Source organism: Condylostylus longicornis, unplaced genomic scaffold (genome assembly GCF_029603195.1).
Source record: "Condylostylus longicornis isolate FDR11 unplaced genomic scaffold, ASM2960319v2 ptg000214l, whole genome shotgun sequence".
NCBI lineage: Eukaryota > Metazoa > Arthropoda > Insecta > Diptera > Dolichopodidae > Condylostylus > Condylostylus longicornis.
Window position 1 is genome coordinate 77379 of NW_026578181.1, and position 17955 is coordinate 95333.

General features: G+C 30.3%; 1 protein-coding gene across 3 annotated transcripts in view; it reads right to left on the bottom strand.

Moving 5' to 3' along the window:
• Positions 1-17955, bottom strand: part of LOC129616462 (protein suppressor of forked) — a 74276-nt gene that overhangs the window by 21846 nt on the left and 34475 nt on the right. For all 3 annotated transcript variants that reach the window (XM_055532101.1, XM_055532099.1, XM_055532100.1), the window contains one exon: positions 1792-2079. In XM_055532101.1, the coding sequence (XP_055388076.1) occupies positions 1792-2079 (288 nt within the window). The remainder of the gene's footprint in view (positions 1-1791; positions 2080-17955) is intronic.

Below are 17955 nucleotides of genomic sequence, written 5' to 3' on the forward strand. Positions count from 1 at the left end.
GAATATAAATTGAGAAAATCGGATGTGGTCAGCACATAACCGACCGCATTGTGTATTGTCTAGTTAAATAAAAGTATAACTGAACATTATAAAAATGTCTGTTAAATACTTCTTTCCAATTTTTAGGACATTAGTAAGCTTATAGTTAACAAACCTAGAAAAATGTAAATTTGGCTCTTAGTACAGTTTCGCTTTGTGCCACCCGAATTCCCTGAAATACTCGCCAGTTAGTTTCGGTAACAAACAGAACTCAAATATCAAAATTCAAGAAATTCCACCAATTCGTTCCGTAGATATGGTGAAAAATGTAAAATCGGCCCGCAGATCAGTTTCCGAGCCCTGAATTTTCCAAAAAATTTACATCTTCATTTTTTTAATATGAGGAATTCAAATATTAAATTTCAATGAAATCGGTTGATTATTTCTCTTTATATACACAAAAATGTATATTTGGCCCGTAGTAAACGTCTAGCTGCCGATGCCTGATTTCTTCCAAAACACAGGAATTTTCGCGAACGGTCGAGCTGAGCTTATATATAAAATTTCAAGTAAATCGGTTGAATATTTTTTTCAATATGTTCAAAAATGTAAAACAGGCCCGCTAAAAAGTGCAGTTCCCGAGGCCTGATATATACCAAAAGTTGATCAATCCGTGCCACAGTCGAAATAAACTTACATATAAAATTTCATCAAAATCGGTTCAGCCGAACTTGAGATACACGCGTGCACACACAGACCGACAGGTTGCTAAAAATAGTTTATTTACTATGGAGAAGTACGTTCTCACCGAAAACTCGATATGCAAAATTTGTTGCCATCACATAACTTACCTATTGTTTAAACAATACGGTCGGCAAAAAAACATACGAATTATGTCGAAATTGACCCGATTGAAGCAGTTTGAAAAAAATTTTCAGTGCAGTGGCCTAATACTTATCGGAGCAGTGTTTATGAACATAATTTAACTACGGTGAATCTCAATGAATCAGCCCATGCTGAACGGTGAGCACAAAAATAACTTTATTCCAAGTGAACATTTTTAAAACAACAATTTTTTTTAAAGTTGAATAACTAAAAAGTTAAAATTTAATTTCTTTCGTAGAAGAGAACACCCAATATTTTGAAACTTTTTTTATTATTGAGTTTCTCTATATTTAACGATTTCACCTGTGATGCAGGGACTTGTGGTATGTTGTTTTTTAAATTATTTAATTTTTTGAAGTATATATGTGTAGTAGCGTAGTAGTATAAGAAAACCAATCTAATAATCAGAAAAAATTACTTAAAAAAATTCGTCCTTCTATGCCATAATTACCGAAGATGGTTGCCTCTGACGTCTTCTAGTATGAAAATAATAATTGATTATCAATTTCTGGTTAATTCATATCAATCAAAAAAATATTTAGGGCATTCATATAATAATCATAAATAAAAGCGTAGTATATAGTAGTAAAATGTTAGAGCAATTTTAAAATGTAAAAACATTTTCTTTCATTTTGTGCGAAAGGAAAATATAGATTAATGCCTTAATTTTTGTGTACTTTCATGTATTTTTGTGTATATAGTATACGTTATCAAGTTAATTTCGCAGTAAACTGAAACACAAAAATTTTTAAGAAAGACGTAACGGAAAAAAATGTAAAAATTTTAAAGTTTAAGCTTTTCCCTAAGTTTCAAATGGCACCCCTTGCAAATGCTTATAATTTTATAACATTTTTATAATAAACTATTTCATTTAAATAAATTTGAAATTTGTTTGCAATAAAGGTAAAATTAAATTATAAAAATTACATTTTCTAAAACTGCACAACGCCTTCTTTCTACTTTGACTATACTTGATAAGTCACCAATATTAGATTCAAACTCTAAAAAACGATTCCAAACATCAACCGAAAGTTGTGGTGTCAAACCTCCTGATGATAAAACACGTTCAAATAGAACTCTCGTATTATTGTCTTCATTTAAATGCGATAAATAGTCAATGTAGCACATAACATACTCTGGACTTCCACCAAATCTTTTCAAACCTAGTTCAAAGATTCGAAAGGCTATGTCTTTATCCTTAGAACAGTAGTACTCCTGTAAACGAAAAAAATATTTAAAATAGTTTTAACTTTGTTTCTTTACAAATAAGTAAATTTTAAAAATTCACAACTTAAGTATATTATATAATTATTTAATATATAATGATCGTTAATTGCGATAAGAAAATCCAATATTATCCGTTTCTAATAAAATTTTATATAATCAATTTGAAGTATTAAATAATAATTTTTAAAAACTGCCTTCTTTTCAAAAAAAAATTGTTCCATTCCCTATGTGAGACATTTTAAGTTTACTTTTTCTCTTCAAAAACACATCCGTAATATACATACAGATATGTTTCTAAGGAAAGTTCCTAAAAATAATTACAGAGAAGTACATAATTAAACAAATAATTAGTTCCTTTGAGATCTAATATCTTTTAAGTAATTTATTTTAGAACCTCGCTTTGAGTTATGTTGCATGAAATCGTAAATTACCTTTAACAATAAGCACTTTAAGCGATCAATTACAGCATACGCATAAAATAATTCGCTACTAAAATTCATGCACATATTATGTATTTGGACTTTATAATAAATGCGAATAAAACGCGTGAATATAGGGTAACGCGTATAGCATACGATTTCTATGCAAAAAGTCTCAGGTTCGAACCCTGAAAAATGCGATTTGTCAGGTGAACTTTTTTTTTATTGATAATTTTATTTTTTTTTTGTTCTTATTTAAAGTGAAATTAAAAACAGCTTTACCCTTACAAATCAATATCAGCGAGTTTCCGTCCTAAATATTTTTTTGAAAATAACCTATTTTTAAAAGTTTAATGAAATAAAATAACATTTTCTTAATAAATTTTGTCCTAAAAATATATTATCAAAAATTTCATGTACGCTTATGTTTTGCTTACCAATACATTTCGCAGCAGACCGCGAAAGGAGTACATTACTGCGTACCTACACACTTATTATAAAATAATGTAGATTTCATTAACTCTTTACAATTTTCTTGGGGTAGTGTTCACTTCTTGTTATAACTTACACTTCCAAAACACGATTTACATAGAATACTTACACTACCAAAAGTAAACAAAAATTATTCCTACAGGATGTAGTAACATTTTGTAAAAAGCGGTCACAAAGTTTTTTGGGAGGAGGTGAAAGCGGATGGTGTGTGGAATTAATGCTTTTTCTGGGACCCTAAAGGCAAAACCCTATCTAATGCCTTTTGTCCCATGCCTCTAGTCCCTACTAGAAGTACCCGTACTTTTTGATTCTTTAGATTTTGAGATACTTTTTATTTTAATTTTTTTGTTAGTGAGTGACGAACTCGATCCTGGGTCTTTATCAGTCCTGAGGCTTATCGTTATGATTAAATGCTTCAAAAAATTTAAGAATATGTGTAATACATCGTAAATATTTATATCGGAATAGTTTCTAGACCAGACAATTTTAGAAAATGGTCAAAGAAGTGCTTTATATTTTTTTTACAAGAGAAGAGCTTCTTCAGCGCTTCGTGTAGCTGTGCTCGTCATATATTTATATTACTTGGAAGTGTTTCCTGAGTAGTTTTTAGGTAACGTAAAAAAGCGCTTTCTTCATATTTGTAAGGATCTTCTTCCAAGAACAAGAAAAAAAGCCCTTCGTTTTCGTCCTTAAAAAAAGTATTTCTTGCTCAATTTCCTCAAGAGATTTTATATTTCTTTTGTTACCCTTAAATTTATTTGAATTTGGATTTACGCATGAGGTTTTGCTTGATGTTTTCAAACTTCATTGACTTCACCTGACTCTTTCTATATTTTTCCCCCCTATGTAAATATCTGATAATAACACCAGCACTATTAACTGCCATAATATAAATTTCCAACCTACTTTTATTTCGACTTACTATCAAAATGTTAGGGGCTTACGTACAAAATCTCTGAAGTTTTTGTAAATTTAGTTGTCCTCGATTGTGGTATTTTATTTTAACTGAGAACTGGCTTTGCCATACGATTATATTTTTTGAATTATTTGGGAGCAGTTATTCTGTTTATAGAAGGGACAGATATGGTGCTGTCTCAAGTGATTCTGTTGGGGGAACATTGATAGCAAAAGGCGGAGATGTTCTGGTCTCGGTTAAAAATGGTTTTAATACGAATCAGATAGATTTGCATCAGTTTTCGTTTTTGGAAATTGTTGCTATAAAGATGAACTTAATTTGCAAGAATATTTTTATAGTGAATTGTTATATTCCTCCTAATTCATCCGTTGAAACCTATGAAAATTTATGCCAGGCTATTTATTATATTCATTCTTTCATGAATTACTTTTGTTTGGAGATTTTAATCTTCCAAATATTTATTGGACGCTTCATGATGAAGAATGTTTTTTAATACCCGGTCATATTGCAAATGATTCTCAGAAAATTTTCATTGATTGTTTAAACGCTAATGGTCTCCAACAAATTTCTAATAAAGTTAATTTTCAAAACAGACAATTTGACTTCATTGTTACTACAGATTAGAGTACCTTAATTGCAAATGACGAAATGAAATTTCTTTCTCTTTTTACAACGTTCTAAATCCTGACTTATTTACTAATATTAGACGTGATAAAACCGTAAACTCTTCACCACCGTTGAAAAACCGATCCTGAAATTCATGGAATGGAATATAGATATAACGAATTTGATTATCTTTATAATAATAATTCAAAGTCTTTTTGGAATTTTATTAATTCGAAAAGATAGTGTGACCAATTTCTATCTTTTATGAATTATGAGGGTTCCAATAATTCATTTCATATTACACAAGTGTTTCGTGATTTCTTTTCAGCTCGTATTCTAATAATATTTTTAATATTAACTCTGACAATTTTAATCATCTTGATACCTTTCTAATTCTGCAGATTTCTTCAATGGACTTTTCCATTTCTTGAGTAAAAAATATTCGGACGCGCTTGAGACAGATTGTTCTCCTGGCCCTCATAATGTTCCTAAAAGAGTACTAAAAAACTGCTCTTTATATCTATCTGGTCCGCTGTCAATTTTGTTTACTCGCTTACTTTCTTGTGGTCATTTTCCGTAGTTTTGTAAGGAAGCATTTATTCGCCCTGTTCATAAAAGAGTCCCAAAAACGAGGTGACCAATTATCGATAAATTATTTGAACTTATATTTTTTGATTCCATCTATGATCAGTGTTTGGGCCTTTTGCTGTCGAATTAACATGATTTTGTAAAAAAAAACGATCAACCGATAAGTAATTTAGTAGATTTGACTTTTTTCTGTTTGAATGCTATGGATTATGGTTTCCGAACACGTCATTTACATGGACTTGTCGAAAGTTTTTGATCGATTACCGCATAGTGTGATCTTATTTAAATTTGAAAGACTTGGGTTTTCTCCAAATTTGCTAAACTGGTTTGAATCATATTTGGTGGGTCGCAGTTAATAAGTTTCGTTTAGATCATGCATTTCAATTCCGTATGTTGCCAACTCAGGGGTTCCGCAAGGTAGTCGCTTGAGGTTTTGTTATTTATAATGGCAATTAATAATATTACCTCTATTATTAAGTATAGTGAAATTTTAGTTTATGCTGATCATATAAAAATTTTTAAGGTCATTTCCTGCTTGGAGGATAATAATAAATTGCAAGAGCATTTGGCTTTTTTTTTCGACCTGGTGCAACCACAACATTCTGCTCCTTAATTTTTTGCAAATTCGTTTCTTTTATTTTTGATTACTGTATTAATAATGAGCTTGTAGAAAGAGCTGATTTTTTTTAAAGATTTGGGTGTTGTCTTTGGTGTAAAACTGACTTTTAGAACTCACTTGAATGCAATAATCAATAAGGTCAACTCAATGCTTGCTTTTGTAAAAAGGTGGGGTAAAGAATTCAATCATCCTTATATTCTAAAATCTTTGTATATATCATTGGTTCGGTCTAATATTGAATATGCAAGTAAAGTTTGGCCGCCACATTATTGTTTCCATATAGGAAGACTTCAGGCGGTTCAAAAGAACTTTATTAAATTTGCATTGCGTGGTCTAAATTGACATGATCCGATAAATCTGCCGCCGTATGGAGACCGACTTAAACTTTTAAGGCTGAATACTTTAGAATCTAGAACAATCGTTGCAGATATTTTGTTCATTATCCAGGTTAAAAATGGGCAAATTAATGAGTTACACTACATAGATAAACTAATACACTAATAAACTACAAGAATTAAAACATTTGTTGATTCTAGCTTAAATACCAGTACCCGGTTTACGTTAGAAAATATATTTATTACGGCTTTTCATCGAACAAATTGTGGGAAATACGAACCAATAAATAGGGTGTTTATTAATGCCAATAGATATAAAAATTTTATTGATCTGTCACAAAGTAGAGAACAACTAAAAAGGTTTTGTTCTCCAAATTACCATTGGTTTTATCTGTCTGGTAGCTTTTACAGTTCAAGTTTATTATATATATACAGGTACTTCTCAGGTGAAAAAGCAAAAATTCCATCCGCCCTCCCACTTTAGCCCCTCCCAAGGTGCTTTGTAATCGTTTTTTACAAAATGGTACTATCCTGTAGGGGTAATTTTTTATTTACTTTTGGTGGTATTGTATGTAAATTCATATTTGGAAGTGTGAGTTATAACAAAAAGTTTTAATAAAATCTACATTGTTTTATAATAAGTATGTACGTACACATTTAGTTTTGTATTCTTTTCGCGATTAAACTTCTTGACAATATATTTTTAGGGCAAAATTTTATAAGAAAATGTTATTCTAATGCATTAAACTTTTTACAAATAGGGTATTTTCAAAAAAATATTTAGAATGGAAACTCGCTGATATTGATTTGTAAGGGAGAAGCTTTTTAAATTTCGTTTTAAACAAAAATAAAATTATGAATAAATTATCAATAACAAAAAGTTCATCTAGGAAATCGCATTTTTCAGGATTAGCATTGGTGTTAACTCATTGTAAAGTCATGCGTGTTATTCGCATGTATTATAAACTCCAAATACCTACATGCATGCATTTTAGGAGCGAATTATTTTATGCGTATACAGTAATTTATCGCTTAGAGTGCTTATTGTAAAAGGTATTTTGCAATTTTATGCGACATAACTCAAAGCTAGGTTCTAAAATAAATTACTCAAAAGGTATTGGATCTCAAAGAACCTAATTTTTTAATTATGTATTTTTTGCTAATTATTTTTTTGAAGTTTTCTTATTTTAAGTTTTATCTTATTATTTATTAAGAAAAAACATATATGTATATTACGGGTGTGTTTTTGAAGAAATAAAGTAAACTTAAAATATCTTAGCCACAGAATGGAACACAATTCCAAAACTACAGGCATAATACTTGCAAGGCTTGCAATGCAGGCACATACGACTAGTCTTGTATAAAAACAAAGAAAGAAAAAAAAGAAGAAAAGAAAAAAAAACAAAAGATAACTAATAAATGTTTTTTTTTTATTATTTCTGTACTGAAATAGATTTTAGTATAAGTATATATTAAGTAATTGCTAAATTGTATATTCATTTTTTGTTTTCGCTTTTTATGTAAATTGGTTTGAGTTAGGCGAATAAAATAAAATAAAAAAAAATAAAAAAAAATATGTATGCGTGTTAAAAGAAACAAAGAAACAAACAAAGAAAAAAATTCAATATTTCTACCCGGTTTCAATATAAGTTAGTTATCTCAAAATTAGTTTTTTTTAAACTAATATTTTAAAAAAATTAAAATCTTTAAATAGTTGTAAAAGGCACAAATAGTAAATTGATGTTAGTTTTCGTCAAATGGTGTTATGTAATATCTAAAAATAACAATTGTTTTAAAATGTTAAATTTGAAAATTATTGTTAGCTATTGATGTATGTATGTAAGAAGTAATGAATTCCCACAAATTTTTCAAAACATTTGACGGTATTACTTGGAGTAATAAAGTATTATAAATATCTAACGGGTTGAAGTAATAAAACATGTACATAATTTGTAGAACAGGTATGGAAAGATAAAGAATAAAATTTTTTTTATTGTCGTTTCGAAATATGTTTTCAATGAGAGAAGATCAGAGTATTTCACAATCCGAAACTATTTTCCAAATAGTTTCGGATCCTGCTAAACATTTTCTGGCATTCTCTTACTTTCGATATCTCTCTTTTTACTTAAACACTAAGAGGTTGGTAATTAATATCTTTTTTAATTTCATTATTCAATTTTGTCCACATTAACGCACTCGTATATTTATCTTTATTATTATTACATATCAACTAACTTAATATTGTACTGTATATGTACGATAATCTTGAGTGATATGCCGGCCGCGTAGCAGGGTTATTCAACTTGTTTTAATATAAAAGAGCCGTTTAAGTTTTAATTTTTATTACATGTTTTAATTCATTACTTTAGTATACAATTAACAATTATTTAAATACAAAAAATTGAAATAATTAAAAGATTGACCAAAAACCAAAAATTTAAAGTAGAATCAAAAGAATCTGTATTCTCCAAAATATTGAAAATTATTGTTTTTCTAAGTCAATCTATCAAATTCAATTTTTTAAACTTCTGGTCAGGGCTGCGATAAATTAAATTTCAAAAGATTTTACAAAAAACCTAAAATCATGGTACCACAGACAAAAAAATCGTTCATTTTTATTTTTTCCTGCAGCAATTAAGTAATTCTTAATATTTGAATATTTAAACAATATATTGGTTAAGGCTTCATACTTTCCGAGATTTAAAGTTGTTACGAACTGTCAACAAAATTTTAATAACATCTTTTTGAAAACTTTAAGTAATCGTTTAAATCAAAGAATAAATAAAGTTGGGTAAAACCAATGGTTTGTATTGTAGCATATTTCCCTTCAATAAGTGAAAATGCTGCTTTTAAATACAATCTATGTATACCCAGGCGCGGTCCTGATGTATTCGTCGCCCTAAGCGGTTCCTAAAAAGTGCGCCCCCCCTTCAATCGTTTCACCTATTTTATTACTGTGAACAAAATTTAATAGGCATTGGATATTGTGCATCATAAAGAACTTTCTTGTAACGTTATTATGCTGAATTATAAAATTAAAGTCTTGAACTAAACTTTCAATTTTTTGTTTTATGAATTCAAAAACAAGGTAATTTATTTAAATGTATGTTTTTTTATGAAGTTATGATCAGATTTATATGAAAATTATATCAAATGAACTTTTTTTGAAAATTTTATTTACTTATACATATGTATACTTAAATGATGGTACATAGCGAAATTTTATTGGTAATTTTAAATTTACGAATAAAATTTGGCTTTTGATTTCACAAAACGCCTGAGAATTGAAGCAGCGTATAAAAAAAGTTTCGACTTGCATTCAAAAATTTAAAGAAATTCAAAGTTTCGTTCTAAAATTTGTGACTTGAAAACTAAGCTTTTTATGCACATTGGTACAAGCTTTTATAATGTTCATTAAATTTTTTTAGATTTTATTAAAATAAATGCATTTTTAATTTTGGAGTTAAATGTGTGAAACAAATTATTGCGCCATTTCATTTTACTTTTATTGTTTGGATAATTTACACAAGATCAATTCAACATAAAATTCTTAACATTCGCTTGATTATTAAACAACATTTTTCCAATTCAATATAAGTAGTAGATAATATTACCAATTAATATTTAATTCTGTGATTGACAACAGTTTTTTCAAAAACAAAAGCAAAACATAGTAGTAGAAATTCATAACGATCATGTAATATTTAAATTCATTTAAAATTTTTGTTGTTAAACAAAAAGAAAATATTAGTATACACAATCTCAATATCAAGCTATGCTTTCCATCATTTAAGATAATTGCTCTCATTCTCTTTTTCTAATTTCTTTCTATTCTCATTCTTCTCTCTCTTTTTTTTTTGTTCTTGTTGTTTACTAATGCAATAGTATACAAAAAAACTAATACATTATAATAATGTGTTTGTTTGTTTGGTGAGTGGGCGACAACTAAGCATAAATAAAATTTTGCATGTATATGAAACAATTTAAATATAATGTGTACGAACGAGTGTAGCCAGGGCGATCACTAAGCATAATAAAAACCTTGCTTTGTGATATAATTATATGTGTACGAGCGAGTGTTGATAGGGAGCAATCTCAGCAAAATAAAAATTTTGCTTTATGAGATAATTATATGTGTACGCATGAATGTTGATCTTATACATATTAGGCAATATAAATTATGTATACATGTGTATTTTTGAATATTTTTATTTTTTGCGTACATTGCTTCTATATATGTATGTATATTATATGATACGATTTCACTTATATATATGAACAATTGAATGTATACAGCTGTGTGAAATAATATTCTGTGTTTATAGGCATATACAAATTCATTCTATAATGTATGTATATAAAAGTAATAATATTTATAATTGTAATCTGATGATTCATATCATTCAAAAAAATATGTTCTGCATTCGTATAAAAAATAAGAATGAAAGGGTAGTGTAGAGTGAAGAAATGTATGAGTAATTTTAATTCTATGAACATTTTTTGTTATATGGAGCAAATAGAAAATATGTGTAGGAACAAAATATTATGTTTGCATGTAGGTAGATTTTATTAAGTTAATTTCGCTATAAATTGATATATAAAAAAAAATTTGGAATCCTTTTTTTGGGTGAAAAAAAAAAAAGCTGCTAAAATTTAAGACTCCTGTAACGTACGGTGTAGAAGAAAAACGGCATCAAAAATTTGGAGAAAACGGGGTTTAAATTATGGTAAATTTTAACCGCCATTTTATTTTTTTAAAGTTCAGAAATGATATGCCGCGATAGAAGAAGCCAGCCACAATTTTTCATATTTTGCAAAATTTTAAAAATGTTTATGGTTTCGCTGCAATAAATAGTTAAAAAATGCCGTTTTTATGGTTTTAGAGGGGTATAACTTTTAGAGGGTGGGTATAACTTTTATAACATTTTCTTCTACGCAAATAAGTTTCTAGTAAAGATCTATGTACATATAAAATTTTAGCTTTCTATCTTTAATGGAATCTTTCCAAATTTGTGATGTTGAACGCCAATTCATTTATTTCGAGATACTATTTTTCTTGAAACGAAAATTACAAAACAATGCAAACAAGTCGAAGTGTCACGTAGTTTTCGTAAAATCTTAGTAAGTATTCAAGAACTGTACGAAAATCTATTTTCACAAAAAAAGTTTTACCCATTCAATTATTGTGGTAGAGATCACTGTCATAGATATCACAAATATCATAAAAATCTTTATCGTGTTTGTTATTTTATTATTTGCATACTTAAATTTTCATCATTCTTTTTTTGAGGAAAAATGTTTTTAGAGAAAAATATCGACAGCAAAGAATTTCCAAGTTCCAATAAAAAATGGTACGTTTTAATAAAAACTGATAAAAGAAATGGTACATTTAGCGTACCATGACAAGCAAAAATTTTTCATGGTACTGGAGTCTAATGTCATGAAAATGGTACAAGTACCACGAAAATGGGAATTATTTAGTTCTTTTTGTAGGACATACATTTTTTTTCATATTAGGTATCAAGATTTTTTCTTTTTCCAAACACATCTGTTTACTACAGCGAACGTTTTTAATTTTATTATATTTTTATTATATCAGTTAACAACCTAAAATAAAAAGTTAACACATGCCGCCGAATCAGCAATTTTGTTGAGAAATATTTTGAAACGAAAGTTAACAGCCTAAAAATTAATAATTTAACACATGCCGCCGAGTCAGCAATTTTGTTGGGAACGAATTTTTGAACGAATTCCCATGCAACACAATATCACGTTGAAAGTAACAAAATATCACGTTGCACAGGTAGAGTCAAACACAAAAATTATAAAAATAATTATTCAATTGTAATTAAGATTAAAAACAGATCGGACGGAATAAAAAAGAAGAAAATCTAATTTTGTGCGTTTTAATTTTTTGATTTAATTAATAAAAAATATTAAGGTTGCGAGTTCTTTTTTATTTTTTTATTTTTTTAAAATAAAGAAGCCCCAGGTAAATTAACTGGCGCCCGAGCAGGGACCGTCCCAAGGTATAGGAGTGCCGGGGTGAATAGTGAAATAAACTAAATAAGATTGAAAAAAAATACTAAAATACAAAAACATTTGAAGTGCCATAAAATAGAAAAAAAATAAACTTTTGAAAAATTTTAGATTATTATAAAAAACAAACTGAAATTAAAAACATTTGAAGTGACATAAAATAAAACAAACTTTTGAAAAATTTTAGTTATCATAAAATATTAATTGGAAACTATAGAACAAATAAAACTATAGAACAAACTTTTGAAAAAAATTTTTAGTTATCATAAAAAATCAATTGGAAACAATAGAACAAATAAAATTCATAGGAAATCAAAGGAACAGCACTAGAAGAACCCCCCTCCGTATACCGCGCAGCAAGTAAGTAAATTTATTACTGAATTTATTGCAACATATCGAGCAAGAAAAGAGGCCCCTTAGTAGTCTTCAAACAGAGGACAAACAGGAGCTGTAGTACAGAGATTAACTGATACCGCAAAAGACACAAGGCTTAATGTTCACCTGAGTCTGGGTGAACGGTATTACAGTAAAATCCAACAAGTGCTAACAGCAGCCGCTTGCTCGTTGCAATAAAAGACTGCAGGACATCCTTCAGATGGGGCTCACTAACATCATCGTCATGTAAGTCAAGTTATAGTTAATTAAACAGGAATATTTCACTTACCTGAAAAGAAAAACATATATTTTTATCAGAAAAAAGAAATTTTAAAATCAAACAGGAAATTTTTTTTGAAATAAAATAAAAGAAATATTATTACTAAAAGTGTTCTTGCAAGAAACATAAAATTCTAAAAATTATTAATTTTATAAAATCTTAAGATAATATAAAAAATAATAAGAAGTAAAACATAAACGATTTATAAATTCGTTATTATCATTTCTGTTCGAAATCTTCGTCAACAATTTTCTTATAATAAAAGAAAAGAGAAGTTTCGTATCAGAACAAATTAATTTATTGACAAGTATTTTTTATTCATAGAAGACTTCGTCAACAATTTCCTAAAAAATTAAAGGAAAAAGAAGCTTTTATGAGATATTATATCGAAACAAGTATATTGGAAATTTCAAGGGATCCCTCATCGAATTAATAAGATTTTATATTTTTCTTTTTCTCTAAATAACTTACTAATTTTATTTTTAACTAACCTACTAATATTTAATAACACATTTATTATAAGAAAGTAATAAAAACAAGAACCATACAAATCAAAATTTTGTTTAATAAATTGTAATAAAATTGCATTTAACGAAAATAATTAAAGAATAAATTAAATACTTTAATTTAGAACTTAGAAAAATTTAAAATACCTTTTTCAGGAAAGGCTAAAATAAGTATGTAAGTAAATCTTAACAAATTATCGTACCATAAATTTTTAACAAAAAATATTGTTGAAATAAGAAGAAAACAAGCATACAAAAGAAGGGAAAATAAAATAATAGATTTTCTGCTAAAACAAAAAATAAAACATAAATCATTCTCATTAGAAATAAAATTTTTTCATTCATTAATAAAAATATTTAAGTCAAATTCTGGATACTTTTTCATACAACTAAAATTCTAATATAAAATTGTACACGTATAAAAAAAATAATATAACAATAATCAATAAAATAAATAATTTATAGATTTTAGAAGACAAATAAACAAGAAAATTGTGTTTTTACGAGGAACCAATTGTTTGAATTTAATAATTATATAAATATAGAATAACGAAAGGTAGAATAAACAAGACGTCTAAATCATAATAAATTGTTAATAGATCATTTGTAACGAAAGTTTCAAGGAAGTTTTATACCATTCAGAAATTTTTTCAATTCCAAACATAACGAAGGTGTGAGACAGTTTATGTAATATTTAGTAAATATCCTTCAGATTAAAAAATAATTAACATTGCACTGAAAAGTAGTTCATACCCCCTATATTAACTTTCACTTACCTTTCCAATTTTTTTTTATTTCTTTCAAATTTTGAAATAGAAGAAACAATGACTCACGTGAATTTCGAGGGTTATCCTCAAGGTAGATCTACACCTGAAATACCCGATATAACCGAACCTGTGGTCAGTCCCATACCTACACCTAGACCGTTACAAGAAAACAGTGAATTAATTAGGAATACCATAAAAGAAATGGTACAACATGAAACAAAGAGATACTTTGAAGAAACTAGTAACGACATGAACGACAGATATGACGATTCTGACGAGGAACTAGACTTTGTTTGCGAGGATATAGAAAGTATGGACAAAGTACCCGACATTGTAAAGACACTCAGGGAATTCTCTGGAAAACCTGGGGAGTATGGCTCCTGGAAAAAGGGAGTTGATAGAATTCTGAGAGCTTATTATCATTTAAAAGGGACAGGGAAATATTTCGGTATATTACATACCATACGAAGCAAAATAGTAGGTAGCGCAGATGTGGCCTTGGAATCGTACAACACGCCACTGAACTGGGCTAAGATAGTAAAATGCCTCGATCTGCACTATGCAGATAAGCGAGACATCGAGTCCTTGGAACATGAAATGACGGAAACAAAACAGGGAAATCTTACTGTCGAGGAGTTTTACAAAAAAATTTACCAACACCTTTCCCTTATTTTCGAAAAGCTATCCCCAGAAGAAATGCCCCAGGAAGCACATAAAGCGCTAACTAACATGTACCGGAGGAAGGCCCTAAATGCCTTTATAAGAGGACTAAACGGTGATCTTCCGAGACACCTAAGCATAAAGGAGCCAAGGGATTTACCACATGCCTTGCATTTGGCTTTGAAAGTCGACCATATGAAAATTAGATCACCCAAACACTCTGGTGGTGCACCAACTGCATCTACCTCCCACTTCCCTCACACACGTATGCCAATGCAGTACGACTCATCGAGCTCACGCTTCCCAAGACCGAGACCACGATTCGGCCCCACTCAAGGCTCTTGGGGACAGAACAAAAACTACAATAACATACACAACGCTCGTCCTCATGCAAATAACCCATACACAAAACACAATGCACGAAACACTTATAACGCCCAAAACAATCTTCCTCAAGAACAAACAAACCCAACAACAAAAGTCGAACCGGCAAATTCTCACCATTCTCGACAGTCACGATTTGATCAAAATAGAAATTTCAGTGGGAATTACAATAGTAACTACAACAGGAGACCAAATCCATACAAAAATTACCATAATAACATGACACAGAGAATCAACTATACTAGATATGAAGATGGAAGAAATAAGGCAAACCAACAATCGAGGAATACAGAGGCTTCATGTCAAAAGTGCGAATGCAATAAAAACAACAGTAATCCTTTTTTAGACTAAACTGTTCCTCGTTGCCGTATATCGAACACCAAACGGGAAACGGGGAATTGTTGAAAATACTTATTGACACAGGCTCAAACAAAAATTTTATACATCCTCGACTAATACAAAATCCTATACCAAATGACGAAAACTTCCTAGCAAACTCGGTTGGTGGTAACGTCATTGTTACGCATCACGCCTTTATTAATGTCCTTACTCCTGAAATTCCAAAAATAAAGTTTTATATCCTACCCAACTTAACACTTTTCGACGGTATATTAGGGAACGACACTATGAGAGAACTGAACGTTACAATTCACACGGATAAAAACTACCTGGAACTCATAAATAATGTTAAAATTCCGTTTAAGCAACAGGTTTCTGAATCTGTAAATAGAATCCAATTAAGGACTTCTCATCTGAATGAACTTCAGAAAAAGAAACTAAATTGCCTTATAAATGAGCATCAAAAATTATTTGCTGACCCTGACGAGAGGCTCACGTACACTACTCGAGTACAGGCCGAAATACGCACTACATCCGATGACCCCGTGTACTCTAAGACATATCCATACCCAATGGCATTGAAAAAGGAAATTGAGGAACAAGTTCAAAAGTTATTAGACGATGGTATTATAAGGCCATCTAGGTCGCCTTATAATTCCCCCGTATGGGTGGTTCCCAAAAAAGAGGATGCCTCAGGGGAAAGGAAATACCGGATGGTCATAGACTATCGGAAAATTAACAAAATCACAATACCAGACAAATACCCAATCCCCGAAATTAATGATGTACTAGCAAATCTGGGAAAAAACAAAGTATTTTCAGTGATAGATTTAAAAAGTGGTTTCCACCAGATACCACTTAGGGAGAGTGATATAGAAAAAACGGCGTTTTCCATTAACAACGGAAAATATGAATTTACAAGACTTCCCTTTGGACTGAAAAACGCACCTTCGCAATTTCAAAGAACACTCGACGACATACTAAGACAACACATCGGTACAAAGTGTTACGTTTACATAGACGATATTGTGATACTGGGAAAAAACGAGGAAGAACACTTCGAAAACTTAAGAGACATTTTTAAGACATTGGAGGACGCTAACATGAAAGTCCAATTGGACAAAAGCGAGTTCCTCAAACGCGAGGTGGAATTTCTTGGATTTTTGATCTCAGCTGACGGAATTCGACCGAACGCGAAAAGGGTCCGGGCAATTTGCGACATGCCTCCACCCAAAAATTTGAAACAACTTAGATCGTTTTTAGGAATGTCCGGGTATTATAGAAGGTTTATCCGTGACTACGCAAACATAGCAAAACCACTTACACTGCTTTTAAGGGGGGAAGGGGGACGTGTGTCCAAGTCCCAATCAAACAAAACATTGATAAGTTTAAATGGGGAAGCAATGCAAGCGTTCATGCAATTAAAAAATGCCTTGATTTCTGAGGTAATGTTAAATTACCCCGATTTCGACAAAGACTTCGAATTGACAACGGACGCATCCAACTATGCCATCGGAGCAGTACTATCGCAAAACAAGAGACCGATCACCTTCTTATCTAGGACACTGACAGTAGCTGAAGAATCCTACGCAACAAATGAAAAGGAGTTGCTGGCAATCGTTTGGTCCCTCACTAATCTGAGAAATTACTTGTACGGAGCGAAGCGAGTCGTAATCTATACTGATCACCAGCCGCTTACATATGCGCTCAGTAACAAGAACTCTAATAGTAAATTGAAGCGCTGGAAAGCGATTATTGAGGAATACAATTACGAATTGAAGTATAAGCCGGGTCACACAAATGTGGTGGCTGACACATTATCTAGACTAACACCTGATTCACAAGTTAATACCTTATCCATAACCCAATTAAGCACTAAAAGCTCCTCGCGCAACCACATCCAATGCGTCACTGCACCTATAAATGCATTTCGCAATCAAATAATACTAGTAACCAACTTCAAAGAAGATTATGAACTGGAAAAGCCCTTTCCAAATTATACGAGACACACCATAACTCAAAAAAGTTTTACGGAGAACGATTTAAAAACTATTCTAAAAAAATATCTAAATCCAAATATCCTGAACGCAATCAAAGCAGATGAAAGCTATATGTGTTGCATTCAAAAATTATACCAAGAACATTTCGAAAACTATAAAATTAGATTCACGAGTACAATCGTTAAAGATGTCCCAGACGAAACTGAACAGAAGGAAATTATAATCACGACACATAGACGAGCTCATAGAAACGCTAAAGAGAATGCGGCTCAAATCACGCGCGAATATTACTTCCCACAGATGAGGAAAAAAATCACGGACTTAGTAAAAATCTGCACTATATGCAGAGAAAATAAATACGACAGACATCCCAACAGACCAGAGATTCAAGCTACACCAATTCCGAGTTTCCCTGGACACACTCTACACATCGATATTTTTTCAACAGAGTCTAAGTTGGCAATTACAGCAATAGATAAATTGACCAAATTTGCACAGGCAAGGGTAATAAAGAGTAGGTCAATCGAAGACATTAGACT